This window comes from Haliaeetus leucocephalus, unplaced genomic scaffold, assembly GCF_000737465.1.
Source record: "Haliaeetus leucocephalus isolate CR32 unplaced genomic scaffold, Haliaeetus_leucocephalus-4.0 Scaffold526, whole genome shotgun sequence".
NCBI lineage: Eukaryota > Metazoa > Chordata > Aves > Accipitriformes > Accipitridae > Haliaeetus > Haliaeetus leucocephalus.
This window is the reverse complement of record NW_010972962.1, coordinates 817278-832516: the sequence shown is the minus strand read 5'-3', so window position 1 is coordinate 832516 and position 15239 is coordinate 817278. Positions and strand designations below refer to the sequence as shown.

The 15239-nt window shown below is 41.3% G+C and overlaps 1 protein-coding gene across 1 annotated transcript in view; it reads right to left on the bottom strand.

Moving 5' to 3' along the window:
* Window positions 1-4596: 4596 nt before the first annotated feature.
* The window catches only part of PTPN14 (protein tyrosine phosphatase, non-receptor type 14), a 72869-nt gene continuing 62226 nt past the window's right edge, over window positions 4597-15239 (bottom strand). Inside the window, exons 15-18 of the mRNA XM_010576391.1 lie at window positions 13471-13599; window positions 12299-12533; window positions 9935-10098; window positions 4597-5076 (exon numbers count right to left, since the gene is read on the bottom strand). Of these exons, the coding sequence (XP_010574693.1) occupies window positions 4948-5076; window positions 9935-10098; window positions 12299-12533; window positions 13471-13599 (657 nt within the window). The 3' untranslated portion in view covers window positions 4597-4947. The remainder of the gene's footprint in view (window positions 5077-9934; window positions 10099-12298; window positions 12534-13470; window positions 13600-15239) is intronic.

The window sequence follows — 15239 nt, the reverse complement described above, 5'->3', positions numbered from 1 at the left end:
TCCATATGACTTGGACTATACATCAGCAGATTTATATCCTTTTTTGTTGAGAGGTGGCCAAATGATGTTTTCATGCAGTGCTTCCCTTTCAAGGTTAGTTCTGGTATTTGCTCCTTCAATATGATGCATCCTTTAGTTCATGCAGTGGGTGCCACCCTAGCTCTCTGGCTGTAAAGCATTCTTTTCCACAAAGACAAGCAACAAAATTTAACTCTGACCTCTCTCAGTGATGCACGAGAGCTGCTACAGGAGGAGGTATCAGCCATACTGATGCTTCCACTTTCTGAGCACACAGCTGACAAACTGTTAGCGAGACTGACAACAGCTAATTCAGTTGTCATCTCCTCCCAGGAGACCGGTGGGGAGTCAGCTGTTGAGAATGCAGCACAGTCAGTAGCTGCTGAATTTTCCCCATAGGTCTGTGTGCTATAGCCAAGTATGAGATTGCCCATCAGCATCTATTTTAGAGTTGCTTGTGGGCTACACAGACACAGCAGGTATTGGATCAAAAAATAAAGTATTTGCTTAAAATGACCATCTCTATTGAAGCACTGAGACTTACTGATTCTTTTCCAACCTCTGCTTTGCCGCTTGCATTTCTGCCTGTTTAAAAGAAAGTAATTTTAAAGAAAAAGCTCTTGAAATCATGTAAATATTTAATAATATTTGTAGCTGAGGCAACTGATTTAAGTGGAACAGAAGTGTCCTTCAATATACTTTTTATAAAGGACTGCATTAGCAGTAGGTTGAATAAGTACCCACAGATGTGTCTCCTGCCAGCTGAAACTAGTTAGGGAAAAGGTATCTCCGGTCAGGCTGAGCATTTAGGGTCCCTATATACCTATATAGGAGAAAGTTTGTGGGAACAAGCTTCATCTTTCGTCGGGTAATCAGAGACAAGAGGTGCCAAAGCAGGCCTGTGGAGGAGCTGAAACAAGTAGGACCTGAGCAGCTGATGTCCACCATCTTCCAAGTGCAGCCCGTGGAGGACAGAAACAGGATGCCCACAGCACTGAACAGTGTCAGAACTCGGCTGTCATCTCTCCCATCGCTGATGGGACAATGTTAGGCATGAAATGCTCAGACCGTAACTTTAACCAAAAATTTGATGCCAGCAACCTCAATACTATTATTGAGGTAAGAGTTTAAAGAAAAAAAAAAAAAAAGCGTTACATACAGATGAAGAGTACACAAAAAAGAAAACCTACACAATGGATTCCCAAGTCAGGCTTACTCATCCACTCCAAATTGTCTCTTAGAAAGAGTCAGGGAGCATAGGCTAAATGTGCCAGACTGCAACGCGGGTGCCTTGGCAGAAGACTGCTTGTGTCAAACTTTTTAAGGTGCAGCTCCATTCACTGACCATTGATGCATCTTTGTGGTATTTTCCATCCAGACTTTACTCCAAAAGCATGAAACTTGTCTCGTAGAACTTATGCACTGTCATGCTTTGATGTTAAAAAACCCCCATGCAACACAACATACAGCAACTCCAAACTGTCCTCCTTTTCTACTTACAGACTCTGCTGTTAAAGTCTGCAGGACAGAAACTAAACAGTACTGTTGCTTTAAGTCTCATGCGTTCGTTTCTGCTATGACTAATAAAATTGGATGCAAAATGCATTTTCCTGTCACTCCCTAAAGGTTAGGAAATACTGCCCAAGCAATTTTGGTCTGATAAACCTACAACAGGTTCCAAGTCAGAAGGTTCAGTTTTTCCCCTACAAAACTGTATCACATTTCAATCATAAAACATCGGCATGCTGAGGTTTGGTTGCAAGCTGGGGTGGAAAGGAACCTCTGAAGACATGCACCAGCCCACTTCACTTATGATATTTGCAGATCTAGTCAAGATAAAATCTAGCAGGAAAAAATACATTGAAGTCAGATGAAAGGAAAAAGTTTAAAATTACCATTCTTTGACAATGAAAGGGGAAAAAGTGAGTCACATTGGCCTCTACCTACCATACCAGCCACGTTAGGAGTTAATTGGAAATGCCTGTTTACTACATGGCCACTTATTTGGCTCATTAATAGGCACTGACTTCATTTGGAAAGGATTTTTGGTGCCATTTTGTAATTAATATTTTTCTAAGACACCTATGATGCATCTTTGCATAAAGAACATTTGCTTAATTTTCTTCCTTCCAAAACCAGCTCTTTATGTTCTCTTATGCAATAACTTTCCTGTGCTCACTGTAGAAACAGAAGTATACATTTCAGCCAAGAAAAGCTGAATAATAAGACATAGGAAGAGATTCTTTTCCCTCCTGAGTTTCTACTTCTCACATCCAAGTGGAGCAATGGGACTTGACAGCTCTGAGTTCAAACTTAATTCATCATTAGGAAATTATTCAAAAAGTTATAATGAGATAACTAATTTAATACAATTTGCTTCAAGGTTTATTCCTTGGCTTGTTTCCCAGATATAAAGCATCTCTGTGCAATTATCATGCAGATGCTGCTGAAAAGACTTTAAATGGTTGCTGCTAATTTAACAAGAGATATGTTGGCATTGGCAGAAGAAATTAGAGGAAAACTGAAGTTGACTGAAAACTCAACTGATCCCTAAAAGGAACATAGTCAAGATATTACAGCTAAATAACTCACCATTTGTTGGTAGCTAGAAATCTCCACCAGAATCCTCATCACCTTGTTAGGCCTGTATTGCAGATTACCAAATCAACACAGCACAGTTTAAAATACATTTAAGAAACATTCCGGTACGGAGCCTTAGCTTAAGCTCCCACTGATTTTAGGGAAAGGTAGGTGTGTAGGTCCCTTTAGTGCTGAAGTTGAGAGTGCTTGTAGGCTTTGGCCTTTGTACATTGACCAGGGGTTCGGAAGTGGGGATGCAACGGAAAAGGAATGGTGGGACTAAAAGATTAAATTTACCTGGGAAAAGGATACCAAGAAAGATAATTTCACCACGACAGAGTAACTGTGTTGAATCACATGCTCCAAGAGGCTGCGAAATCTCCACCCTTGGAGATTTCTGAAACTGGATGTGACCGTGGGGTGAGCAGGGCTGGGACCAGAGACCTCCAAGGCTCCTCTCCAGCCTGATCCATTCTCTAGCGATCCGACAGGACTGCCGAGTGGAAGCAGGGTGGGACTGCCCGCAGGAGGGTGGCAGTGTGTGGAAACAGGAAAGAGGAGTCAGCATGAGGAGGGGAGCAACCGCAGTGCAGGAACTTTCCATCTCTTACACCAGAAATAACAGTGCAGGAGTCACACCACAACTTGCTAAAGCCTTTTTTTTTAAAATTTTTTTAAAAGTGCAGTTACTATCACTTCTAAATAACTGTAAGTAAATGCTGCAGTGCGTGCACGGTAAGGTAATTCATAACGCGATTTACTCCAGTGAAATAAACAGTTTGGAGAACGGGATATGCACAAAGTTGTGCAAAACAGCTAGCCAACGCTGAGGGACAGAGGATGAGGAAGAGAGAGGAGGACAGGTCTAACTGCTGAGATACTTAGAGGACACGTAGATTTTTTTCTTAGCTCTGTCATAGATTTCATTGCTGGCCTAGGGTGAGCCAGTTAAGAATCTGTGCCCTAATTCCCTAGTTATGCAGTGGAGGAGGTTTGTTTCCCTTTTCTGTTCTGATTGTAAACTTCAGGCAAGGACTGTTTCTCCTTTATGTATTTATACGACATCCTCCCGATCCTAACTGGAATCCCTGAACACTACCAGGATAAAATAGTAATAATAAATAGGAAGCAAAATCCAAAGTGACCAGACAGAGAAGAGGGATGATCTGTGCAACTTAATACAAAAAAACACCCTAACAAAGTGAGGTTTGCCGATACCAAAAGGAAGACTGCTCCATATGTTCATAAACCATAAGGCAGTGACGGGGGAAGAATCAAGGCAGACTCTGAGCTACAGCTCTCAAGGGTCACTATTTGAAGATCTCAGAAATGGAGGAAAGACCATATTGATCATTCTGACAAAGTTCAAAGGACTAGAAATAAAATGATTACAGTGCTGAAGACAATAGTTCACATGTGAAACTAAGGCAACCGGAGATGCCTAACTTAAATGAGATTCCTTTTCTACAGGAGGTGAGCCTCAAGGCAATAAAACTTACAGTGTAATCCATGAGAAGGTGCTTGATTTGATTTTTTTTTCAGCTGCATTTAGTTGAAATTCCTCTGCTGTTCAACCCACCACAGTTCCCGGAAAGACCCACTCACTGACTTCGGCCTGCTCTGGGTCACTGCACTTCACCCTGCGCTGCTGCTTCAACCCTTATGAATCCCTTCAAGGATGGCAGACAGTAGCAAAGGCCTCATTTAAAAGATCCAAAATTGCTTTTTTCAAGGACTAACCTAAAGCTGTAATTCTTGTGGAATTTGAACCGTTTAGCACCCAAAACTCTCCGCCCTCACAACGTCCTGTGTTTGAGCCCTCTGTAACGTGCCCTGCTGCAGGTGCAGAGGCTCAGGTCTCCCTGCTCCAGGACTGTGTTCCCTCAGCTTCCACTCGTACAGAGCTGTAGCTGACATCTAGCAGGTCTTGTTTTTACCATGGAAACCACATGTCTGGGTCCAAAATGTTCTTATGTGAGAAAAAAGTCCACTGCCAACTTCAGAAGCTGTGTAGCAAAATAAAAGCCAGTAAACTACCTTTACAAAGGATTGCTTTCCTTATGGACATGTTACAATGCAGACCAGTCATGTCAAATGTGGTTCAATTTGAGGGTCACTATAAGTTTTACAAGTTATTAAAGTAATTCACAAGTTATTTCAAGAAAAAATAAATTATATCTTGTATAAAATAATCCGTGGGAGACTCTAGTAAAGAACAATCATTCCTTACTTTCCAGACAACTTTAAAAAGTGCAACATATGCACACAGTGTTGTCAAGGCAGTTCCCCTTGTTCATCTGTAAGGTGGAGGCCAGATCCACAAAGCTGAGTCTGGGATGTTTGAAAAGGTTAAATAAGTCTGGAGTTTTGCAGGAACTGGATGAGCACTTGGTAGACAAACTTGTACTGGGCTATGGTCTGGATCATAAACATTCTCTGCTCCCGCAGGTGTCTCAGCATCACAGGAACATCCACTTTCTGTAAAGGAAAGGAAAAAAAAGGCATAAGGATGTCGGTTCCTTAAATCAAACAATCATTGTCTCAAATATCAGTTATCTGACACAGGGAACTATTGTAGTTATATAATGTAATGAATTATAACCAACTCTAGTGAAATACTACAATTTTTTTTCCACCAACTTTCATTTCAAGGAGTACTACAGTAGTATATACAGGTTACTGTGCATCCAATGCTTTCCCCACTAAAGCTTACAGGAATTTCTGGATGGATGTAAATGGGAAGATGACCAAAACTTGTCTTTCAGTTGTGTACCACTGATTACCTCTCAGCAGATCATCAGCTGAACATGTAATAAAAGGCTTCTTCTCTTTGGAGTTTTTTCTGCTTCAACATACATATTTTTCATCTTAGTAAAATAAACCCAATATATCGTATTATTTCAGGTTAAAGGCTAGATTATAGCAGGAAGGTCTAGTACAAAACTTAAACAGCCAAGATTATATAGCTCAGTCAGACTGTACCACTGAGTGCATCAACAGGCCCTGTGGCCACTTGCATACTGCGCTCTGATCCGTGGTCAAACTTATTCATAGAGGGAGGATCTGAGAGATTTTTCAAATGGCAAGCAGACATCAGGATCATAAGAACAAAGGTTCCTTGGACAAAATTAAAAGTGCAGGCAAATATACTGATCCTTCCACTGAAAGAGAAGGGAACTCCTGTCACCAAAAGATCCAGAAACTCTGACACCTGACCACCCACAGCCAAGTCTACACTAGTAAACAATGCTCCAGAAGAAATACATCTGTAAAGTGAAACGAGGACCCAGTATCCACAGTACATGTTTTGCAGGCTTCAAGCCAGCATTGGTCTGTTGCCGTCTACTGAATGTCCACTAGCAGCTGGGACACATTAGGTGTTCTCCAAGCAGGCATCTTCCAGCTTAGTTTCAAACAAAAGAAATTCACTCCTGTGCCCTGAAAATGCTCTGCAACAGGAACTAAAGCACAGTAAGTGGGGACGGATCAGGAGATCCACTGTGAAAGTACATCCCTCACCCCATCGAGCACACTGGGGCACAGGTACCCTATAATGGTCCGAATTAAAAACCAAATGAGTTGCGTGAAACACAGGCCCATGAGGTAAAGCGTTAGAAATCACTGCAAATTTCATTAGGTGTTACCATCGTATCTCCAGCATTTAGGGAGCAAAAAACCTATGATGTTATTGTGTTTTATCTGTTACAACAGGTACATAAGGAGCTATTCAGAAGTCATTGAGCCATAAAGCTCAGCCTGCCAGGCTGAAATTCAAAGAGCGTGTAATATGACCCAAGATGAGGGATACAAATTTTCTACGGCAGCAGTAAATGCAAGCACTAAGATACATACTTTTTTTGAGGAAGCCCTTAAGCAGTTCAAGATATAAAACTGAAAAACAGTTACTCTATCAGGCAACACAAACTGCATTTTGCAATGCTAGTTTGCCACTCCAAAAACACAAAAAGGAACTTAGCAAGTCTTTTGTCTGAGATAAGAAATGTTACAAGCGCAATGCCTGGGCAAACGGACAGAGAAACAAATTAAGATTGCTGCTAGCCCTTGGAAGCGCAACTGAGCACAGAGTGTGCTTCCATGCACACTGGAAGTTTTCTGGAAAGTTTAAAATAAAAATCATGCTGCATATCCATTTCTGTCCATATATATCAAACTTTGAATCTCCATTGCATGTAAACAAGCCCTAACTCATAGGCTATCACTTTCTGAAAACAAGGCTAAATATTCTGCCACATACCCCAACAAGCTGTTATAAAAGGACATCTCTAGAGAGTCAACAAGCGTAAAGATTTGTGATAAGTAATGTCATATTATTTTCAAACAGGTGCAAAGGAAAATGTAAGCTCTTTCCAGTGAACTCGGCTAACTCAGAGAAAGCCTCTCCATAGACTCGGATGCTTACAAAAGCCACGCGGTCCTTGCTGAGCAGAGTCATGCGCAACCTGATCTCACCTGAGCGACTGCAACAAAAACACAGGCCAGCTTCGACCTGCACGCTACGTTCCTCTCTCAGCAGTTCAGTGCTTGACAGCGCGTTGATTTTTACTGGGCACACAGTGATCTGTGCACCTCCTCAAAATGGATTAGGCTTTGACTTATCTCAGAAATGAAAGAAAAACTCATCCTGCCTATTCAACCTTGTTATCTGCAGTCTACTTAGCATTTTACTCCAGGTAAGCAGAATCTTCAAACTCACCTTCATCACAACGTACGTGTCAAAAAAAGACACGTAATCCTTTGCTAAGGTGGCATTTTCAAAAAGAACAAACAAAAATGTTACTCATTTCTGACTCCCAAACTAAAAGATCTCCCCTATGAAAATGCACTGCAGCTGCAATCATGAGTTAACGTCCCAGTGCCAAGTCTGAACTAGAAGTTGGTAGAGCAGGATCTCAATTACTTTCTTGTTCTACATGTCTACAGCAGTAAGGATGTAATGATGTGACATATTACTTACTATACAGCAAGTTACTGAAACTATATCCCTGCAATAAGATAGACAGCTTTAGACTCAACCAGCAATCGCCTAGAAGCCACAGTGACTGAAGCTGTACAGAATTTGATTAAACATGGCTTTTTACCTAAACCTGAAACCTCAGACTCAAGAGTTCTGGTTTTAGTTCCAGCACTGCTGCACACTTTCCAAGATGGTCTGTGTGAGGATTTTCAACCTCCCTCCCCTTTTTTCCTTCACTGCTAGAATGTTAACATTAATACATCTACTTACTAGGACACTTCTGAGGAAATAACCAATTCATAAGACTAAAGCATTTTAAGTAGCAAGTCATTTTATTTCAGAAAAAACCCCCGAATTAATCCTACTTCAAAATAAACCAGCAGAACTGCTGCATGAAAAGGAACCCTCTCTGTGCTGAATGCAGTATCTGTCACAAACTGAAAACATACTGTCAAGATTTTAAATCTTTTTTTTTAATTAGGTTTTAACAAACCAAAAAATATTAACTTAGTACAATCTAGAGCAATGAAGCCCTTAAGGAAAATTGTCTTTAATATTAATGATGATTTTCACCATTAATCAAGACAAAAGAATGCTTTAATTAAGGGACATCAGAGAAATCACTTATTCTTGAGCACTACCATCAGCTCCTAGTGAAGCTGATGAGAATTCTTCTGAATGTCAAGGCTCACCCCCATGCTCAGATGTTAGGTACTGCCTTTATCTTCACTTGTTACTCAGCTACTCTTTGCCAAACAGGTGACTTCTCTAAACCGCAGACAAACTGAGGTGGCCAGAACATGTTGCACAACTGTTAGTGTTTGTTCCTGGCACTCTATTAGCATACAGGTTACTATAAAGCAGACACAGCTACACTGATGCTCGCAAGCCATTCAGGTACGGCGCTTGTAACTACCCAGATTTCCTTCTGGCATGCAGAAATTTCATGGCTGCTGTGTGAACACCAGCAGCAGTCACTTCCAGATGCCATTGCATAAGGAAAGAAGTCAAGCAGGCTCAAGAGTCAGAGCTGTTGCCCCACACAGGAGCGGTTCCTGAACAGCAGTCAGCACAGGAAGGCTGTGGGATTCCCAAAGCACATACTGTGGGTCCTTTCTGTCTGGGCCAGCTCCTTCTTCCTCTTCCTCCCCCACCCCCAAATAAAAAGGAAAGGAAAAAAGTGTAAACTGTGACACAGATCTACAGGACAGCTTCACCTGTAGTGAGGCCCAACCAGAGTTGAAGGAGGTTCATCTCAGGTGAACTGAGCCCAGGATTTCTAGGTGATCTTGTAACCACAGAATGATGAGCTGCTGGAGGGGGATAACACAGTAGCGAACAAAAAAATTACTTCTTGCATCAACTTTTTTAAAAATAGTGATGAAGAGGAAAGTGCACTGGTACCTGCCTGCTTTAGAATTCACATTTTTTAATAAACCAGAAAGCTGCACTTTGCATTGTGCCTTGCACAGAAAGGCTCCAATCTATAACTCCTCTATGGTAACATAGAAAGTAGGTGAGCATTTCAGGTGCGTACATCCAGTCTTCCCAGAATTTCAAGCAACTCATCCAGTGGATGATTAATGGGAGGGGCACATGATATATGTCTACTTGTCACTCTTGCTGCATTCTTATCTCTACAAAAGGTTTTGGTCTTTGAGCAGTTTCTTTGGCAACAGAAATCCCCAGTTTCAATAGCTGTCCTGTTGAAACTGTGTGTCCCATTGTTATTCAAGATGTGATGTTCTTCCCGGACAGTTCCCCAGTGACACAGGACACAGATGAAAAGCAAGTTGCTACACATGGTTACTCTGCTGGTGCTCTTATTCTTAACTCCGGACTGTATTACTAGTCTTGTAATATTGGCTGCAGATCCTAAAGCCCTATTCCCCAACATACACACACCTTTTTCTTAAGATAAAATTTTGTTCCAGATGAGATTAGAGACAATACAAGAGAGAGGAGGGAGTCCAATGAGTGAATTCAGAGAGCAGAAAACTTTAGTTCAAAGAGCAAGGAAGGTGACATTATTTTCTAGCCTCTCTCAGATAGTCCTTGTGAACACGCTGTCTTGAGACTGTTAATTAAACACAGGTATGAATTAGACTAAATTCTTAACAGAGAGAAAACCCTAATTTGGAATGTATTAAAATAATACCAATAAAAATGCATAATATCAACTCAACAGAAAACTACAAGTAACCTGCCATGGGAAATCTCTGCCTGTTGCACTTAAGGCCCTTGTCTCACAAAGGTAACAGAAAGAAAGCACTTAAATGCCTTTTAATTTTAACCTCAGAAATGTAGCTAGTTAGTCAAGGAACGAGCTCAGGGTTTGTCTTGAGAAAGAAGGCGACTTACTTCATTATGCTCCAAGCACCCAATCATCAGTTCTGTTAGGATAACCACTCCAGTCCTCCCTACCCCTGCGCTGCAGTGAACCACGATAGGAGGGTTGCAGTTGTTGCTGCTGTCCAACACACTGTTGGTGTGGCGACGCACTGACTGTATCTCCTCCAAGTAAGCTGCAAGATAAAATGCAGGCAAGGTTGCAAACATCTCTATGTCTAAATGTAAAAACTGGGAAAAAAAGAATATGGAAAAGTCATTCTTTGTAAAAGTGTCAATAATTTACATTTTTTACAACATACTAATTATTTTGGCCAGGGTGCAGCGAACAGCACTGAATCCAGCAAGTGCCAGCTGAGTGTCAATTATTACTTGGGAGTCTGCTCCTTTAAATTAAATAGTTATTTTAAAAAATTAAATTCTGGTTTCCCCTCTGAAAATCTCCAGGTACCCTAAGCAGATAATTCTAGACATTACTTAGAGCAACTCCTGCTATTAACAGGCTGGGATCAAAACAACAGCTAAGTTCCATTGAAACTACTGCCTGTCAAAGCCAATATTGGATGGGAAGCAAGCATCCATCTGCCCTGTTTCACCCTCCCTCCCTTCTAGAGTGAGACAGATTCTCACCCACCTCTCTGCTCAGGGTTTGTTTCTCAATAGCTATGAGCCCTTCTGGGAGCTCACTGTCTTTGTTTTCCCTGAAGCCACTTCTAGAAAGTGCATGACTGAAGAACAGTTGTCTTGAGTGGCTGTTCAGTGGGTTCCTAGTTTTGTTCAATGCATTCCACTGTCCAACCGCACAGAGAACCTTACATACTGGAAGCTCACCTGGTTAGATAAACACACCATAAACTACAAGTCCGACTCTGGCCTCTAAACATTGTTCCAGCATAGTCTAGGTGCGTGATGAAGATGATGGACCTCATCCAGAAACATATATGCAGATGCATAACTCTTAGACACTTAGCTTCCCACCAGTCGGAGTGGGAAGTGAGATCTGAGTCAAACTCTCCTGCCCTGACTCTTGGTGTCATGGCACTGCAGCCTGAGCAGTCCTTTCGAGACAGGCAGGCTGTGGCTGGAGGCCTACCAACATCAGAAAAGCTGCATTTTAATGCACACAGTGAAATGGGACTGTACGTGGTGGCAAACAATGGGAGGACAGAGGAAATGGGGACAATCAGGTTCCAATTACTGCCATGCCCAACCACAGCTACAGGCGTTGGTAGGAGAAACAAAGCATGAGACAAACGAGGAATTGGGCAATAGCTTCGCCTGAAAGACAGATCCCATGGCACTCCTTTGCCAAAGCTGAAATGTCATTTTTATTTTCTGTCCTGATGACAGAACTGGGAAAAGGAGGACATGTTATTTACATCAAGCTTATACCATGCAAAGGAGAGCAGACCACTAAAGGACTGTAGCTGTGTCAAGACTCAAGTGGAACTAATGGACTTTGCTGAGAGAGGACAACTTGGCTGCAACAGAGCTATGCTGCTGCAGCTGCAAAGCTTTCAGGAACTAAGAGGGCAGGCATCTCCAATGCATCAGTACACCATGTACAGACTCCTTCAGTGGTAACTTAAAGATCTCTGCACCACACTCTACTGTAGTGCCAGAGATGTGGCTTTATTTAAATAATGGTTGAATTCCTATTACTTAATATGGTAGTGTTTATTACTTGGTAAGAAGTAGGAAGTGTTATTAACTCATTACAGATGAATATAACGGCTGTATTTTCAGAAATGGCAGGAACCAGGACCCTATTTAATTGGGAAGGCCCTTAGCATTGCCTGGGTACATGTGGTTAGAAGAGTGGCAGTGAGTTCAAACTTACTGCCTATGTGACGGAACCCTCTGCTCTTTTGCAACAAGTCCAATGCCTCTGGACTACTAAATGCTGGGTGTCAGCAATAAGGGCCTCCTATGAAACTCGAGGAGTTGTGCCATATTTCATGAACATCTGAACCTCCCTCACCCAAACCTCTCTAATCACATTTGTGTGCAGCCTAGTATCTCCTACACTCATTAGGTAGCTGGGAAGTGGCAATAACTTATACTGACAGATCAGCCAGCAGAGGTATCCTATTATTTGAAGTTTCCTAAGCCTTTAGCACTGCTGCTGCCTCTGATATTTCCTCCTGTTATGTCAGGTCTTTCAGGACCAAAATCCTCAATCACCTTAGCTCCTACCTCTTGAATTCCACTTTTTTCTCCAAATTGCAGCAAAGTACAGCCTAGTTGAGGCCTTTGTATGCCACAGCAATAACCATTTAATATCAATCCCAGCTGTAACTAGGTGCAGTGAACTGAAACCAGTGCGAGCAACCTTTGCCTTGATGTATTTTATCATGCAAGTTAAAGAAATCTTACATAAAAAGCCTTGGACTTCTTCTGGACACCCATGGTCTGGCCAGTCAGTATACTGCAAATGCCACACTGTCCTCTCCTGTCCAGAGAGAAGATGCTTGACCTTCAGACCAGTAGTTGCATAGCAGCCAGAGTCTGTGCGGAACTTAGTTGTCACCTTGAACTTCCCGTAAGTGGCTGAGCTGTGCTTAGAGCCCAGTTTAGGCCAATAACGATGACTTTTACTTCTTCCTCCCTCCTTAAAAGCAAACAAATGAACAAACAAAAAACCAGCCATTAGTTCCTGCAATTATAATTCTTTACAAAGGGCATAAAGTCTGCAGATAAGCCAAGTATTCTTATTTCAAATTACTGGAAGCGTAAGGAGCATCCCATAGAGTAAGGAAGATTAAAACTTAAAACTCTTAGCCATATAATATTTCTAAGTGTAAAAATGCTTGAAGAACTAACTCTTGTCTTGTGGTGAAAGCCAGCTACTGCCTACAACACCTCAGTAAATATTCTCCTCCTGGGGAAGCCTTTCATTTGAATGGAAGGAGAAGTTGCTGAAGAGAATCTAAGTACCTCTTGTTGGTCAGCCTTGGGAACTGGACAGTGACTTGATGTGCTGTATTTGCTAAAAGCAACCAGCCATAAAGCTGAATGCAGTGTTAGTTAGCAACGTGTGCCAGTTTTTATAACATAGCACATAGTTCTTGGATTACAATAGAAATAACTATTTCACTTGGCATAAGAATAAAAAGGTTGGTTTTGTTTGGGATTTTTTGTTACACGGACACTTCTGCGGAAACAACAGCTTCTGGTCTCTTTTCAGCTGATAAGGGTGACAGTATGCAGAACTGGCCCTGGACGGGCTGGAAGTCTGTGTCATTTTAACCAGGAGCAGTTCAACGCTCTCACATTCCAATGGAAACATCTTTCTTTGGTTTGGCCAAACTGAAGTGAAGCAGGGGGAAGGGGGAGAGGGAAGCGGGGGTTCTGCTTGTTTCGCTTTAGTACTTGCCAGAGTATCAGAAAGTTACATCGTATAGTATTACAGCAGTACAGCCATATGTTCAAACAGAGTAAGAGGAAAAAGGGTTGTTGATAGAAAAAACAGGTTACTGGAGTGGAAAGTGATGATAAGAGGAGATGTGCTCACATCAGAAAGAACTGTATTCTGTGATTTAACGTACCTCTTCAGCTGTGACCATGGCTATAACATTCACCCCCTGTTCCCACACCATCTGCCAGAAGTCATGGCATGTGTGTGGCAGAGGCCCTTGGGTAGCAATGTAGTGCCACTCCTCTCCACCTACAGTAACCTGGGAGTAAGAAGGAAAAAAAAAAAAATACAGTCAGTGCCCAAATTCTCAGCAGTGTCTGTGCCAGAACTGCCCTTTAAACAAAAGAGATCATAATGAAACCTTTACTTCTTTGTTCTTCCACTTTTGTTCGAAATTGTGCACAAGAATCATCCGTTTGATAAGAGCAAATCTGACAAAACACAATCTTTGGTGCTTCCAAGTCCTTTCTTGATGCCCATAAACATAAAGCTTTGACCGAAATGTCATCTATTTTTCTTGCCATTGCATCTGGATCATACAGATGAAAAAAATTTTTTTTTTTTTTTTTTAGACCTTGTTTCTGATTTTGCTTAAGTACAAATAAGCAGCTGACTGACTTCCCTGGGTTCGGTGACAGACCCATGATGAAAGAAAAACAGCACCAGAGGAGGTGTCTACATGCATTAAGAAGGCATTGCACTGCTGCAAATCAACACACAGTAGGGTAGAAAGCCCGAATGCAAGAATGCAAATGACATTTTGCATGACGAAAGCTAAAGGCCTCTGCTGTTTAGGACCTCTGTCAACTGTTTTCCACTCAGGCAAAAACTAAGTTCTTAAACAGACTCTTACTACACTGATCACTGTTGAAGATGTGGTCAAGCTGTCCCCAGAGGATGCAGTTATGCCCACACACTGTACATAACGCGGAGCTCAGATAGGCCTGTTGCCAGCTAGTGATGAGATCAAGACAGGCTTCATTTCAAGTTACTCTTCCTCACTCATGTTGTGTTTTTCAGTTCAGAAGCTGCAAACTACTATAAAGTAAATCCAGCACGTTAAATGGCTTTCAAATGCCATATGAAATTTCAAATTATCTAAAGCTGTAGTCATGTAAATCTATTTCCCAATATATAACTGGATTACCAACCCTATCTTAGAGAAATATTTGTGTATTTGCATGACGACACATAATGAAATTATTTTTAAAGCACTAACACACAGATTTACACACTATAAATTATGTAGTGCCCTGAACAGACCCAGCATTACCTTGATGCTAACCAGTGTAAAACACTGCCTCATTTACCTGACTGAGGCAGATCTTCACACTTAGGCAGTTATAAAAACAAGAACAAAAACCCAACCAAAACCAAACCAAACAAAAAAACCAAAAAAACCACCCCACTTGTGTATAAAAAAAAATATTTTATGGCAGATTATTTGCTATACATCAGGAAAGGTTTATAAAAAAAAATTATTTTTTTTTTCAACATTTTAGGTAAAAAGCCAAACCACTTTTAGAGCTACTAGATAACAATTGAAAATATGCTTACCAGAGAAAAGGAAAACCAGATGAACTAACTATTTTGGAAAGTTAAAATATTTTTCCTTCTCAGGCTAAGACCTCCTAATTCTATGTATTAGCCCAGAGCCACTTCTCACAACAAAGTTACAAATCCCAGAGAAGATGATTTACAACAGAAATACTGACACATTCGTAAATATCAAGGTGCTGGCAGACAACGCTACAAGGAGCAATCAGTAACTCTGACAGGTTTAACCACATACTACGTTTGAGGTATGGGTCTTTGAATACATTTTCAGCAATAGAATCAATTTATTTGTTACTCAAACAGCTGTTCACCAAGCTGAGATGCTTGGGTTTTTACACCTGT